At 40.9% G+C, this 15,888-nt stretch overlaps 2 protein-coding genes across 5 annotated transcripts in view; both read right to left on the bottom strand.

The window, feature by feature from the left end:
• Positions 1 to 210: 210 nt before the first annotated feature.
• On the bottom strand, positions 211 to 8,353 carry LOC113394838 (AP-1 complex subunit beta-1). 2 transcript variants are annotated; one of them, XM_026632274.2, is made up of 19 exons: positions 8,213 to 8,349; positions 7,957 to 8,129; positions 7,696 to 7,866; positions 7,061 to 7,087; positions 6,063 to 6,260; positions 5,851 to 5,968; positions 5,439 to 5,629; positions 5,181 to 5,363; positions 4,698 to 4,880; positions 4,144 to 4,338; positions 3,774 to 3,866; positions 3,188 to 3,309; positions 2,644 to 2,834; positions 2,307 to 2,398; positions 1,904 to 2,017; positions 1,500 to 1,641; positions 1,254 to 1,371; positions 1,048 to 1,174; positions 211 to 872 (listed from the first exon to the last, which is right to left on the bottom strand). In XM_026632274.2, exons 2-19 carry the CDS (start codon positions 8,062 to 8,064, stop codon positions 471 to 473), a joined length of 2,775 nt encoding a protein of 924 aa, XP_026488059.1. In that variant the 5' UTR covers positions 8,065 to 8,129; positions 8,213 to 8,349; the 3' UTR covers positions 211 to 470. The 2 variants fall into 2 exon arrangements, with proteins under 2 accessions (XP_026488059.1, XP_026488061.1); XM_026632276.2 differs by lacking the exon at positions 7,061 to 7,087 and having other exon boundaries at positions 7,957 to 8,353.
• Positions 8,354 to 10,228: 1,875 nt separating this feature from the next.
• The window catches only part of LOC113394841 (unconventional myosin-XVIIIa), a 218,739-nt gene continuing 213,079 nt past the window's right edge, over positions 10,229 to 15,888 (bottom strand). For all 3 annotated transcript variants that reach the window (XM_064218231.1, XM_064218232.1, XM_064218233.1), the window contains 11 exons: positions 15,629 to 15,745; positions 15,020 to 15,181; positions 14,510 to 14,686; positions 14,296 to 14,425; positions 13,928 to 14,075; positions 13,416 to 13,719; positions 13,029 to 13,238; positions 12,440 to 12,606; positions 12,139 to 12,348; positions 11,930 to 12,037; positions 10,229 to 11,850 (listed from right to left, as the gene is read on the bottom strand). In XM_064218231.1, the coding sequence (XP_064074301.1) occupies positions 11,763 to 11,850; positions 11,930 to 12,037; positions 12,139 to 12,348; positions 12,440 to 12,606; positions 13,029 to 13,238; positions 13,416 to 13,719; positions 13,928 to 14,075; positions 14,296 to 14,425; positions 14,510 to 14,686; positions 15,020 to 15,181; positions 15,629 to 15,745 (1,821 nt within the window). In that variant the 3' untranslated portion in view covers positions 10,229 to 11,762. The remainder of the gene's footprint in view (positions 11,851 to 11,929; positions 12,038 to 12,138; positions 12,349 to 12,439; positions 12,607 to 13,028; positions 13,239 to 13,415; positions 13,720 to 13,927; positions 14,076 to 14,295; positions 14,426 to 14,509; positions 14,687 to 15,019; positions 15,182 to 15,628; positions 15,746 to 15,888) is intronic.

Here is a 15,888-nt window from a genome sequence, read left to right as displayed (position 1 = left end):
GACAGATGTTTACTGACTTGTCAAATATAATCATTTGTCACATTTTTTGCGACTCGTAATTATTGAAAAATCTTGTGATGTAACGGAGCAATCATATAGCGTTATGGTACTTATATGGAACTCATATAATACAAAATTTCACATATCAGTCATCCAATACGGTAAACGTTTTCACAATATTTAAAGGATAAAATTAATGAAAAACCAGCAGAATATTAACATAAATTTATTTAAAATATTTTAATTCTTAATAATAGTGTTTAAAGTCCGGAGCTATCAAATAAAACTCCAAGGATCTACGATACATATCTAAGTTTTAAATAAACATTTATACAACTAGCGGAATTTACAGTCATATAAAGTCTTTCATAATACCTTACAAAAGAATACTTCATGATGAGTAACTTCATACAGTAGTAACATGATCTTCGACCAACATATACATATAAAAGCAGCACTACACAGTGAGATTACGATTTAATGATCGCTTCGTACGCTTGGAATATGCACGTGGCGACCTCTACCGTGCGGGACTTGAGGCTGAGAGTGGCTTCTGGGTTGCCGGGCTGCAATTTCAACTCTAGAAGAACCCATATGTTGTTCGTGAGTTTAAGCGACTGATACAACATATCCTGTCCCTCGACGTTCCTCTTTGCGATAGTGAAGATGTTGTTGAGTGTCATCTTCTGAGCGATGGAGTCCGCGGTGCCGAGCACGTTGGAAATCGTATGCTGTACTTCATTAGCCGCGGGGATCTCCTTCCACGTGGTCAGGAAGACGCGCTTATCGAGCTGACCGTCCTCGGTGAAGAGTATGTGAGCCGGAATGAGACAGGCGAAATAGAACACGTCGATATTGTTTTTCACCGCGACCTGCAACATTGAAAACGAATTAATATTATAAGCTGGAACTTAGTGGAAATAAGTAAATTCTAATAATGCAAATATGTTTTATAAAAATAAATACATATGTAATTTTTAGTGTTTTGAAATTTCCAACGCAGATGCTACACAAATATCAGATTTGAGAAGCGGGGGGGTCGCTCACCTGCAGGTTGTTGAGCGGGTCCATGCGCTGCACGGGCCCGGCGGCGGCCAGCGCCAGCGGCGCGTCGGCGGCGGCGCCCGGCGCCAGCGCGCCCACCGCCAGCGCGCCGCCCGGGAACACGCCGAAGCTGCGGACAGGCGGACACGCACGGTCACTGCGGTTCGGGCCCCACACACCTACCTGCAGCACGATATGCCGCCACTCACCTGTTCTTGTTGAGCTGTATGGCGAACCCGCTCATGGCCTGCATGGCTTTGTTGGTGAACGTCATCTCCATCCGCATCTGGCCGTTTTGTCGGGTGAAAGTTCCCCAAATCTCCAAACCTTAGCGGACAGAAAGACATTAAACTGATAAAAGTGACAGCGATTCGTATCGACAGAAATGGCGATTGTTTATTAGATATTATATTTTGCTCGAGGAAGAGCATGTGACGAATGTGTTAGTTCTTTACCTTTTCCTTTGTCTGCCGGAAGCCAACACTGTTTGGGAGGTACGTAGGAGGCCGGTGGAACTGCACCGAAGATATCTCCGAGTAACCCGGTCGCGCTGCCGGTAGCCGTAGTCGCGGTCGCTGCTGGTTCAGGTCCGCCCAGCTGGAACAATTATATTTTAGAATTATATGATGAAACAACCATAAAAATAAGATTGTTATAATAAATGGACGAAATAATATTATTTCTAAATTGTAGTATAAGTTTAAAACATATTTTATTATCCCCTTATTTACGTTATATTTTGTCTTCTTCTTTTGATTGTCAAATTACTGAGACAGAGAGAGAGACAAATGGATACGTATTACTTAAATGATTTATCTTAGATTTACAAACAGATGTTATAATTTATCGAACTACATACGAGCACGTCGAGTCCCCCCGCGAGCAGGTCGAGGTTGGAAGCGGGCGCGGCGGGGGCGGCGGGCGCAGGGGGCCCGCCGATGTCCATCGACAACAAGTCACCAATGAGAGATTCCTGAGAAACATTCACCGTGCATTACATTTTACAATTGTACTCGTAAAATAAAACTAGAGTTTGGTAAAGTATATAGTCGATTAAAATGGTAGGAGCTGTTAAGGATATTGAAATGATATGTATGCTAATATATCAAAGTGAAACATATAGAATATTATATAAAGTTTGTTTATTTTTACCCCATGGAAATGCATAGTAATTATTTAAGTGAAAAACTCCTGACATATAATGACTATATCATAAAATAAAGAAACGAATATATTGTTATAGAATAATCAAATATTACAACCTGATTGGGTATGACTGTTTGCAATTGAGGCTGCGTGTCTTCAGAAACAGTACCCCGGGCAGGGAGAGACTTGCGCACCCCGGCACCACGACCTGGAAATTATTACGTTACAATTCATATTGAATAAAATAGTTTATTTATAATATACATTTTAATTAATAAACACACGCAGTCGTGGTGTACAAACGTCTGACGATCACATACAAATCATCAAATCAATACGACAATTAGAACTTCTTTAAAATCGATTACTAGTCTTGGCTTCGTTAGTTGCAATTCAAGTAAAGCACGTAAGACTATCATGAGCCATTGGTGATTAAATAATTGGTATGATCACCTTCGACGAAGGCGGTAGGCGGCTTGTGGTAGACGGAGGCGAGCGAGCTGATGTGGCAGATGAGCTCGTCCAGCAGCGTGGGCTCCAGCAGGTCCGTCTCCTCGCTGATGAGGGGCTTGTCGGCCAGCACCACCTCCTTGGCCGCGGCCGGGTCCGTCGACAGCAGCCGCCAGTAGATGAAGCCTCGGTCACTAATTACATTATCATTATTATTGTCTCTGCATAGCCATTAGATTGGCCTAGCTGCTGATCTCGAAGTACTTGGGAAAAAAGATGTTATGTCACATGTGTCTGTGATTACACTGACTCTCACTCTGACTCACCCTTCGAACTGGATCGAAACAAAACTCAGTGTTGCCGTTTGGCGGTTGACTGTATATGAGTTGGTGATACTAACACAGACGGGTTTGCATAAAACCTTGCCATCAAGTATATAAATATTGACTACAATACAATATATATATATATGTATAATGAGAGAGAGATGATGTATGTATCGTCGTCGACAAATAAATATATAATGGAAATGTAGAGGTATTATTACCGCAAGTCGGGATTGTCCGAGTCCTGCGTGGCTAGACTGAGTACGTGCTGTACCAGCTCCTGCGTGTCAGCCGGCCGCTTCAGGAACAGCTTAACCACCGCCGTCAACAGCTGCAACTGAACCTGGAAATTTTTACAATAACGTTAGTCTCAATGCTGGGATATCTTCTGATTTCCTATACCTTTTTACAAATATTAATATTATTATAATTTTTGTAACTATTTTTACATTTGTTTTTCATATTATATAAAATTTAAAATAATAAAATAGGCGATGTTATTTTCATGCAAGATATAATCAAAAATGTATAACGATTCATATTCATGCAATACCATTGTCTTGTGTTGGTTCTTATTGATAACGTTTCCATTCTCAACTAGCAGCTTCTCTTTATTTTTTATTTCTATGAAGATTTAAATGCTCGTTAGAGACTAAATGAATGGGAACTTTATTTAATAATATTATAAGGTAACTCGTTTAATTTTCGTTGAGCAGCAAAACAAATAGGTTTTAATTGATAGGGGTAATTTATTTCGCTGGACTGTGACAATTTGAAAACATATAATTATTAGACAAAAGCCTGTACCTGTGCGTTCTCATCGTGAAAGCCTTCTAAGAACGAATCTAGCAGCTCGTCTGCATTGTCTATACGTTCTGCATATTCGCCAACAATCCACACCTGTTGGAAAGTGTAATTTATAATCATTTATATTATGATATTTAATATTTATTCAATAAATATATTTTTATGTTTATGATGAAAGTCTCGTTAGGAATCTAGCCCATGTTTGTATCTATTAAAAGGCACTGGACCAAGAGCTGTATGCGCGTATCATGGAAGTATTTACTTATTAATATCTCAAAAATTTTAGTAAAACTTGTTACGTATAGTCGTATAAGCTAGCCGACTAGACTCACGAGTCAATCATACATCGTAACATTTTGTTTATACTGACCATAGAAGCCCTGGCTTCAGGTTCATCCAGCGTGTCCAAGTTCTCACACAGTGTACTGATGATGCTCTCATACTTGTTGGGGTATTTGCGGAATATATCTTTGATGACGACAATCGCTTCTTGGACGACGTAGTTTACTTTTGTTTGTATGAGCTCCAGCAGCGTTGACACACAGCGCTCGGCTGACGGCTCCACCTGACAATGAGTATATTTATTTTATAATTCATAATTTAAAGTGTTTAATCTTATCTAAACATTACACTTTTTTTTAATTTCCCTACTAAAATGTTTTTAAGTTTTGTTTTGAACAAGTAAAAGGCATGATTCCTTCAAATCCCATGTTTGGTCACCTCTGAGAATGCTTTTAACGGTGGTTTAGTTCACCATAGCCAAAATTTTGAAAATATCATAGTTTATTTATGTATTAGATTTAATGATATTAACAATAATTCTTTAGGTACGTCCACGACATCCAGGGGGTGAAATAGAGAAGTGATGTTTATTCGACACTAGCCGAAACTGATAAAATGAAATAATTAACTGTTGTTACATACCTTGATAGCGCATCTTCCGATGGCCCTCACCGCCTTCCTCACGAAGTCCACGTCGACCTCGGTCGCGTACTCCTTCAACTCGCCCAAGACTTGCGCGATGTTCGCTTGCGATGCCAATCTGATCATGATATCCAACTTCTCGAGCTTTACGTAAATTGGGTCGTTGTATTTCACAAAGAATACCTGCAAACCAATACAAATCTATTCAAACACTGACCGAAAATACTTGGTACTTTAGTGGTACTTCCACGTTGTGTCGAACTTCCGAAGTACTGGATGAAAATTTGTACGAAAGTTAAAGGGCCAGTTTTTTAAAGGATTCAAAAAATACTTAAACATTTGACATTTATTTATAGAAACCACATAATAATATATTCCATAATGTCCAATTTGAAAATAATTCAGAATGATAAATTCGAACTTCAACAAATTGAAACAGATACGTTTCTTTACTGACTATGAACAATTTAGTGAAACGGTCACCTTCATTTCATGTTTCAGGATATCCGGTCGCTTCTGCACCACGAGGTTGATGTTCCTGAGAGCGACATACTGCACCTCCGGCTCCGCACTGAGCAACGTGACCAGCGGCGGAGCCAGCTTCCGGGATAGCGTCCCCACCAGCTCCGTCTCGTCGGAGAGCATCTCCATCAGCTTCATGAGCACCTGATATGAAAGCGTATTGTATCACACGGCCTCCGCCGACGGCTCCCCGCGCCTGGGGCGCACCGCCGGGCGTACCTTGACGGCGGACAGCACGACGGCGGCGTTGGCGTGCGCGAGGCGCGGCGTGATGCGCTCGCACACGGAGTGCGCCTCGCGGGCGTCGCGCGGGGAGTAGTTGGACAGCGCGTCCAGGATGAACACCTGCCCCCACTCCGTGCACTCGTTCAGCGCCGTCAGCAGCTTGTTGATGGTGGGCGCGTTCATCTCTGTGCACGGGGTACGCTCTACTCAGCGAGGGACACGCTTAAATGTTATTTGGCCGATTCTGGCTATCCCCTGGGATAGACGTAACAATGTGTACTATACTAGTATATTAGTTTTACTCGATCACCTAACTAGATCTTAAATGTTTTTGATAGAAATGCTTATTTTGTTTTAGCCTTGTGATCTATTTTATCTACTTTTTACAAGGACTTCGAATCCTTACCGACTAGTGGATGTCCAGATACACTCGCTTCGTTGATCTCCGAGAGAGCTGCTACAGCATTCGCGACTACCATGGGGTTGGAATCACTTAATAAATCTTTCAGCTGATCGAGAAAGCCCTGTTGAATTAATAATTTCATTAAAAATTAAATATTTGACATTAAAATCTCATTAAATTGTCGTAATTTTAATGTTTATGATATATTATTTTACCTGATCCTCGACCATACTGGGTGATATATCATAAAGCTTAGCAACACATACGGCCGCAGTCTTGCGAACATATGGATCCTCATCCTTCAGACACTTGCGGAGGGGTTCACATAAATACTCCGTTATCTTGTCTACTCGAATGCAACCCATGGTCCGTACAGCCAGCGCCCGAATCAAGGGGTTGGAATCTTCACAATCCTGTAGAAATATATGTTGACTATTACTCAGTACAATGCAGCAGAATCATAAGCAACATCAACGTTACTGAAGCAATTTGACTATAAGCAAAAACTGTAGAAACATTGCTATTCATTTTGCAGCATTAGTGGAAAAATCTAGACAAAAAAAATGATGCAAACATCTACATTTCCAAAATTACGGTGAATTATTTAAGCGATACAATTTTTACCATGGATTATGTAATGTCATGATTAAAATCTTCAGAGCAACTATGTTCAAGGTTTGGCAGGGTGCCTAACTATTTACTTATGTAATATAAGTATGGATGATTAGTTACCATATTGCCATGAACACTTAAATCAATGTAATATGAAAAGTATGACGTATAAAACTGTTGAATTACGTACTATAAATCTATTACTAAGCAAAATAGGATAAGTATAAGAGCTATTGTTGATATAATTAGCAATGACAGTACAAAAGCCTGAAACAACAATGATCTGAGCTCAACTGCATAAATGATTAGCAAAGTTCTACGATACAAAAAATATGATATAAACAATAGCCAATGTGCTTCTATTGATGAGGCATGGATAATTTTAAGACATCTTTCTGTTCCATTATCGTTTTCTAATATAAAATGTAGATTTACACATCTGTGCTCGCTATCGTAAGCCATGCACGCTCGGTTAATTGCATGCATTCAAAAATATCTCAAAATGATACGGTACATACAGTATAATTTATATCTAATGACTATTTATTCAATGTGTAAATCTACAGAGGGATGAGTTGATTTCTTTGGATCATTTGTTTACCTTAACAAGCTGGTATGTTGGTAGATCCTTCCACCCATCATAATATGGTACAGTAGACATTAAAACGATAAAAAAGACACGTCACACACACACAGATAGCTAAACTACTTCTTTATTAATTATATCTGATATCTTAGGTATCTAATGACTGATATTTAGGATTGTTTCAATAAAATATAATCAGTTCTTAATTTTTTAAACATCACTAGTCATAAAAAATAAATACTTTACATAAGTTAAATAATTGTTACCAAATAACTATATCCAAAAGTTTGCATCAGAGGAAATTAAGTCATAAAGAAGCATTTTACATGTTTAGCTATTTTATTTTTTTTAATAGTACGAAGGCAACGTTTCAGAATGAGGCACATTTCAGTATTTAATAAATAGAGTTATCCCATAAAGTTTGATAGATTGTATCATTGAAATATGTTAAGACGAGTCCTACTTGATTGCTCCTGTTTGCATTATATTTAATTTTATTATCATAATTTCCATAAATCATAAGATGCTGTATTTTATTCTATCAACTTTCACAGCATGCATACTGCTAATAAAAAGCAAAAAACCAAACCCTTACATAGAATTAGACTTAATTAATTATTTTTTCAATTATATATAAAAGTAGTACATACCTTGACGAATGTATTGACAGCCATAATGGCCATATCCGGCTGAGACTTGGCGTAGTTCATGAGGTACAAGTAAACTAATTTCTTGAGTTCTAAATTGTCGGTTTGCATACAGTTTACAACATCGGGGAATAAAGCTGAGACATCTTTGCCTACAGTCATAGAAGCTATGACCTAAAAAATTAAGGGTATGTATTTGAAATTAAACACAAATCTTCAATGTGAACATCCAGATCGGACGGAATGCTGCATAAGTTAAGTTACCTTTTTGACCGCCTCCTTTTTCTTTTCTTTTTTATCACTATTCAGCTCAGATTTAAGCTCAAATATCTCGCCCTTCTTTGTAGTTGTAAAATACTTTGAATCAGTCATTTTGTAGTTTTCTAACGAATAATATATGTAACTTTTTTCGTTTTCTTAATATTATTTACCGTGACCTAAGAAAAATCAATACCTAGAGCAGTTGTACCTATTGATTTATAAATATTATGTACAGTTATATTAAAATTAGATAACTAACACAAGGAGTAACTTAACGTTGGAATTTTCTCTAGAAATGCAGTTAGTTTTAACCCATCGATTAGTAAAATTAATATGCTATACAAGCAAATTTTGACAGACTTGAAGGGGCGTAATCGTATTATTGAATGTTATTCTTTTTATTCTGTGCAAGTACAGTTGGAATTAACAGATAAAACAAATATGTAGTTGACGTGTTTCCTTAGAGTTGCTTTAATATTCGAACTTTCTTTAAATGGTCGACTGCATGTTGATATTAAATAGCACACAAGTTAACACTTCCTGATTTAAGCTAATTTAAATATAATAGTATAGTTTTTCTCAATTTAAAAATTTAAAATCTAAGATAAACGCATGGTACCTAGATGACGAAACTATAGGAGATAAAGAAGATTACATATGGAAGATTTGACTAAAATTAAAGAACGATTTGAAAATTTTGATCTTAAATTTTATTTTCAAAATGTATGTGTATAGCGTTACGTAACGCGTTACGGCGCCAGCTGTTTGGCTTCCCTTTCTCTTACGCATACGGCAGCGGTACGCAGACTCCTCCTCTCTCATTCTAACCCACAGCACTAGAAGAATTGTAACTAACAATAAAATAAATTTTATAATCAATAAAAGATTTTATTAATAAATAACCTTTCATTACATTATCATATTAATATACATAAATTTGATTATTTTAAGCTATCACTTCTTTCAGGTACGCAAAAGTATTTTTTTTTTATTTATTTAAAAAAAATAACAGATAATAGTTCGGTAAAATTGCACTTAGCATTAAAATTCTTCATAAAGATACACTTTGCCTCCTTGGTGCACCACTGTTCGATGAAGGCATTGCAAATGAAAAAAATAAAATATTTTTGGACAATATCGACAGCTTCTAGCTTCTTTTGAAGCTTCAATCCTATGGGAATGTATTTTGAAGTGATAACCTGCAAGCCCCCGATTTTGCAGATGTTCACGGTCGGTGTTAGTCGCTTTCCAGCAGATCAGCCTCATCCTCATTTGCCACCTATACCATAAGAAAACATTGAGATTCGCCGTTGTTCCCCCGAAACAGTGCCAAAAACCGTGCCAAGCTTCTAGCTTTATCAACTAAAGAGTCAGTTCTCCGGTTGCATACATTACCCTCTAAAAATCTTGGGACACTTTTAGACAATGAATGTTTCCGCATACCAATAGGGCTCCAACTAAGAATACAGCTGTGCTTTGAGCACAGATGTTCGAGTGGAAATAAGGCGGACTCGTTTACGTGGTGTTTGTGGTGGTTTTTACGTGATGATTACATGGTGCGGATTACATGATGTTTCTGGTTCAAGGAGTCCAGTTAGGCTTTTACGCTAGAGTTCTCTTAATTATACAATGTTGACACGCTGGCCCCGTCTCATATCAGAGAAACAATGTTTAGAGCCACTGGTACTGCCACAGAAAAGGCTGAAGCGAACAAACGATCCAAATATTTGTCTCTTATTCCAAATTATGTTTTTGTTCCATTTGCAGTTGAAACACTTGGAGTAGTAGAGCAAAAATCTTCAATAAAAGTATAACACCTTGCCTTATTGCAACCATTTGTGACAGAAGGGCAAAAAACCAGTTTTTCGAAAACATAGGTAACTAAACTGACCATGTAAAAAAAAAAAATAAGCTGCCAATAGTACCCATATAACTTATGTTATACGGATGGATCATAAAACTTATCCAGTTATTTTAATATTATTTATTTTAGGATTATTTCAAATTAGAAAAAAAATATAACCGAGTATGTTGTTATTAATTTTTTTTTTCCTTTATTTTCCTATTCTCAGTTTCTTTAATGTTATATGTGAGAACTGTTATTGGCCTAATAGTTATTAAGTATTTGTTATTTTTGTTTATCAACGGCTGTATGTTCTCCAATTAAATAAATAAAATAAATAAACATAAAAAAAACTTGATTTCAAATTATATTTTTATAAATATTTCTTCTACAGATATCTTCATCTTTTAATAATAAAAAAAAAAACTCAAAAAAGATTGTAAGTTACTTTATTAAATATTTCATTTTACAACCAATATGAACGCAGTAACATTTCATCGCATATAATATACATTACTCATACATTATAGATAATATACTTGCGGTTACAGACACATATCTAAATGGTATACATAGAATGATTTAGAAGTAAATACATTGTTAATAGAATGGTACACTACAAGCAGACTAATACAAGATCACTTTTTTACTAACAATTACAAATATACACAAAAAAAGTTAGTGTTTTTGGTTAATAAATTATTGCTATATAATTATTAAATTCAACTCACTTCACCGGCACTCTAATTTATACCATTGTCGATGTCAATAAAAAAGTGAAAATTGTCTATGCACGCTAATTCTTTACGATATTAAGAACAAACCAGTCAATGTGGGAATTATAAAAAATCTATTATTTAACAGATATGTTTGTTCGTCTACTATAAAGCAACAAATCATTTGTAACAAATAAATCATATAATAACAGTCTGATCACACGAATATTACAAATTAAATAATAAAAAATGTATTTGCAATCTAGTTATTTACAATTATTAATTAACTAAATAACAATCAACTTAACATTAAACTGTTCCATCTATATAATCTAAATACTGACTGGCTGGTTGAAAAACACAGCGCAATTATACCTAAAAATCGATTTATTATTTCCTACGAAATTCTAATATAAATAACTTACGTCAAGCCATGTAATGTGCATAGTTGTATGAGAACAGATCGTATGAATCGAATGAGAAATTATAATCTGGAATGCATTTATGATTCACTAAATTAGCTCGTTATAAGCCGTGGCCGAGTTATAATCGGGGAATTACCGTTTAAGCGAACATGTAAAATACATTTATCGAAATATTATAAGCCCGTGTCACCTTAATGGTATTCTATTTAGCCTCGTAGATATTGATATTGTAATATTGAGCAGTATAATATCGCCGGTACATATTTAAGAATTGTGACAAAAATTACATATTTATTTATGTATGTTTATACTTGATTATGTTGTGTTAAAAAGTGTATAAAAGTGTTTTTTTTTTTAAATAGTTTAAAGCATCCTACTTGAGATTAAATTTTCTTCTATACATATTGTTTAATATCGTGTGGCGAATACATTTATTTTGGAATTCATTGGTTGTTACTGATCGTTATTACATGATTGTGAAGTGTATCACGTAGGGTTGGCACATCAGTGAATTTAGTATCACTTAGTTTGGAAGCGGGACGTCGGATCTCTGCGAGTTGTTAATCAACTTTGATCAACTGTAGACATGGAGATTAAATACAGAATTAACATTCTCGAACAGCATTTTAAAATTAGTCAGTCACAACATACACTATACACGTATTAGTCAATATAGCACGACACTCGTCACTCTGCGTGACGTCACACGGACCCGCTCGGTCACTCGATGACGAGATGCGTGGAGTGCGTGCGCGGTCGAGAGCAGAGCGCCGTGCAGAGCAGCGGCAGAGCGCTAGCGAGCAGCCCGCCCGCCGCGGCCGGCTGTTATGCGAACGACTCCTTGGTCGGGCTCAGCGGCTTCGAGGTGGAGCCGACGCTCGTGCGGCTCTGCCGGCCCTCGGGGCTGTGAGATCTGCTCACGGAGGAAAGACATCATTAATATAGACGTCGCAGTCGCCGCCGAGGATCATCTCAAAAATCGAGGCGCTCACTTCTGGGAGTCCTGCTGCATGCTGCCGCGCGACGGCGCCGACGGACTCAGCTTGTGGTTCGCCAGGAACGTCCCGATGGATTCGTCCGAGCTGTAGCTGTCGTTTTCACTGCAAGGGAGAACACAATCGATCAAATCCGAGGCGCCGGGCGGGCTGGCGGGCGGCGAGAGTGGTGGTGGTGAGGGGGGGGGGGGGGGGTTCTTGCGCACCTGTCGGTGTCGCGCGAGTCGGCGGGGCTGGACAGGTCCCCGGCGATGGCCTCCTGCAGCGCGGCGGCGCGGCGCGCTGCGAGGCGCGCCTCGTCCCGCGCGGCGGCGGCGTCGGCGGCGGCGGCGGCGGCGCCGGCCTCGGCCGTGCTGCGCGCGCGGCTCGCCTCGCTCAGCTTCGCGTTCAGCGCCGAGTTCTCCTCCTTCAGCTCCCTGCGGGCGGACGTTGTAGTGTTGCAGTGCGGCGGTCGGTGGGTTCGCGAATCGCGATTCGAGTTCGCGCGAGGGGGAAGCCCGGCGGTACCTGAGTTGCCTGGCGAGCTTGCGCATCTCCTCGGCGGCGTGGTGCTCCTTGGCGCGGGCGGTGGCGAGCTCGCCGGCGAGCTGCTCGTGCGCGTCCCGCAGGCGCGCCAGCTGGCCCTCCAGCCTGGCGCGGGAGGTCGCCTCCAGCTCGAGACTGGACTCTAATTCCTGTATTATGATGTTCTTATTGAATGACGTTCGATTTGAATGTGACGAGATTCGATTCGAATATTTCAACTTTAAAGTTTTACAAAATATTCAACGTTATTCATACGTCGCCCTGAGTGGCCACGAGTCTTGCAAGAAATTATATTATATAGGAGCCGAGATGGCCCATTGGGTAGACACGTGTCATTTGTGTTTATAAATCATCTCGTGCTCGGCGGTGAAGGAAAACATCGTGAGGAAACCTGCATGTGTCTAATTTCAGCGAAATTCTGCCACATGTGTATTCCACCAAACCGCATTGGAGCAGCGTGGTGGAATATGCTCTATACCTTCTCCTCGAAAGGAGAGGAGGCCTTAGCCCAGCAGTGGGAAATTTACAGGCTGTTAATGTAATGTATGTAATATTGAGTAGTTGACGGTACCTTATTGCGTAGCTCGAGACGGCGCTCGGCTTCGTGGTGCTCGTGCGAGTGCCCGGCCTCTGCGTGCGCGAGGCGGGCGCTGATCTCGGCGAGGCGCTCGCGAGCCTGCCGGGCCTCCTCCGCCGCGGCCTCTGCGCGACTGTCCGCCTCGCGCGCCTCCGCCTGCGCCGCGCAGAGCGAGCTGGTGCTCGCGCGGTACTTCTTCAGTAGCTGAAATCATTATATGTTTCCATTAAAATCGCATCACAGTAATCGACGCTGATTAGCAGACGTTCTCTCACTCGAACGCACCTCGCCCTTCGCACATTACCGTATGGGTCGAGTTTGCATAGATCGACACTACTTGGCTACATTAAATAGCTAGCAGAGAGGTGGGGGGGGGCTCACCTCGGCGGCCTCCTCCTCGGCGTCGTCGAGCGCGGCGCGCGCGGCGGCGGCGTCCCGCGCGGCGCCGTGCGCGCGCTCGGCGGCCTCGGTCTTGGCGCGCGAGGCCTCGTCCAGCGCCGCCACGGCCTCGGCGGCCTCGGCCTCTGCCGTGGTACGCGCCTTGTTGGCGGCGCGGAGGGCCAGCTCGAGGTCCTCCACCTGGTTCTTGAGCTGGCGGATCTGCGCTTTGCCGCCGCCCTCCTTTTCCTTCTGCTCGAGCATCGTTTGCGCGTCGCGCAGCAGGGCGCGGTATCTCTTGAGATCTCTGTGGAGACGAGTAGCTAGTGAGTATACGTTAGAGCACCGTGCCCAGTGAGAGCCTGCAATAATTATTAGTTTTTTACGAACTACTACCGATACGTTTACAGCCTTTATTTATTTAAGAATTATTAAAATTGATAATTTAGTAAGTTTCATATGAGTTTCGTATCCACAGGCCTGGAGCTACCAATAAATGAATGCGACCGACTCACCTCTTAAGTCGCTGCACGAGCTGCGCCTGCTCCATGTTCTCTGCTCGCGCGGTCTCCTCTAGCGAGGCGAGTCTTCGCTCCAGCTCGTGTCTCTCGCGCAGCAGCAGACTGCGCTCAGCGTGCTCGCTCTCCAGCTGACTCTCCAGCACTAAGGGCCACGCGAGAGACTCAGTATTATATGATTACTATGCAATTTTGTCTCATTATTGCAGTACCATTCTACACAACCAGTAAGATTTCAATTAGGACCGATGTAAAACGTCAACAACTTTAATCAGCTCGAAGGTGCATCTTAAGGTCTGCAGTAGGTAATATAAGCCAGTCAGTAGACTATCGAGGTACGTCGGGAGTGAAGTAATGGTACTCACTTTTGAGTTTCTTGGAGGCGTTTGCGCGCGTCTCCTCCATCTCGTCATCGCGAGCGGCCGCCTCCAGACGCGCCTCCTTACGCTGCTGCTCGAGCAGCATCTCGAGCCGGAGCTTCGAACTCTCCAGCAGCTGTGGGAGACACGCACGGTGAGAGGCGCGGCGGGCGGGCGGGGGCGGGGGCGCGGGCGGGGGCGCGGGCGGCGCTGCGCTCACCTGTATCTGGCCGGCCAGCTCGTCCAGCTCCTCCTCCTGGTCGCGCAGACGGCGCTCCAGCTCGGCGCGCGCGCGGCGCAGCGCGGCCAGCTCGTCGCCGCCGCCGCCGCGCTCCTCCAGTTCGCGCGCCGCCGCCGACAGCCGCTCCTCCTTCAGCTCGAGCTCCATGCGAGCTTCCTGTGGGTCACTCTATGTGAGACACTTTGACCGATGCATTTGTCCGCATGCGATGGACAATTTCGTTCCTCTGGGGTCATTAATTATTTAAATTGTGAATACAAATTAAATTTTCTTGAAATATACATCGATATAAATCTTTGTGCAGAGGCAGTTTGTATGGTCCGGAGATTCATGCAAATACTCCGCTACAATCTCCAATAATTTTTACTAATAGTTGTAAAATTTGTACTTTTGTTCGTGACAGAACGGTATCCCTATATAAAAGTAGCTTAGAAGTAAAATCGTCTATTTATCGTACATTATCAGTAATATTTAAAGTGCACCACTCACAGAGAGGCTCTGCTCCAGCGCATATTTCTCAGCGTGCGCCTGGTCCCGCTCGCGCGAGAGCCTTTCCTTGGCTGTGCGTTCCCTCTTCAGCTCTTCCTGCGCACTGTGCAGCTCCGCGTCGAACTTACGTTGTCGCTTCTCTAATAGATTGTTACGGCATGTCTGCGGGATAGGGTTACAAGTTCATATTACAAAATCAATTGTAAAATGTTCCATAATAATAACGTTATACAAAAATTTTACAATGCAGGGACAGTCAGATCAAATAGTTGTAGAGTGAACGGGGTTCTTGCTTAAATTTATTTTAACATTAATTGGTAAATTTAAATTTATTACGTTAACTGGCTATAAATAGATAAGTAAAGTAAATTAAATCAACTAGAATAGGAAAACTACTGTAATAAATAAAATAAAATTAAGTAACTTAAAAATGTAAATAGTACATAAATTGTATTTAAGTAAATAAATAAAAGGCTTTTTTATTTTTATTTATGTAATAAGAGCAACTTCGTTTCAACCGGGCATCCCACAGCACCTCGTTTTTTTTGTTATACAAGCTATTAACAAATGGATTTCTATGGCTTTAAAAACTCATAAAGAAATACTGACCTGTTCGTCGAGGAGCGAGCGTAGATCTGCCATGTCGTTTGTGAGTTTCTGCAGTTTCCGTTTCCACTGCGCAGCGACCGCACGCTGTTCCTCCACTTCCTCGTACGCATCTTGAACCTTTTCAGGATAAAACATTAATATATTATTGATAAACTGTATCGATCTATTCACTAAAACCAAATAAAATAAGATTATATATATTTGACGTTTGAATATTCGTTGGATAAAAATTCAAAATGAGAACTCGTTTCGTCAACAAT

This window comes from Vanessa tameamea, chromosome 21 (genome assembly GCF_037043105.1).
Source record: "Vanessa tameamea isolate UH-Manoa-2023 chromosome 21, ilVanTame1 primary haplotype, whole genome shotgun sequence".
Classification (NCBI taxonomy): domain Eukaryota; kingdom Metazoa; phylum Arthropoda; class Insecta; order Lepidoptera; family Nymphalidae; genus Vanessa; species Vanessa tameamea.
Note: the sequence above shows the minus strand (reverse complement) of the source record. Positions and strands in the feature narration are given on the sequence as shown.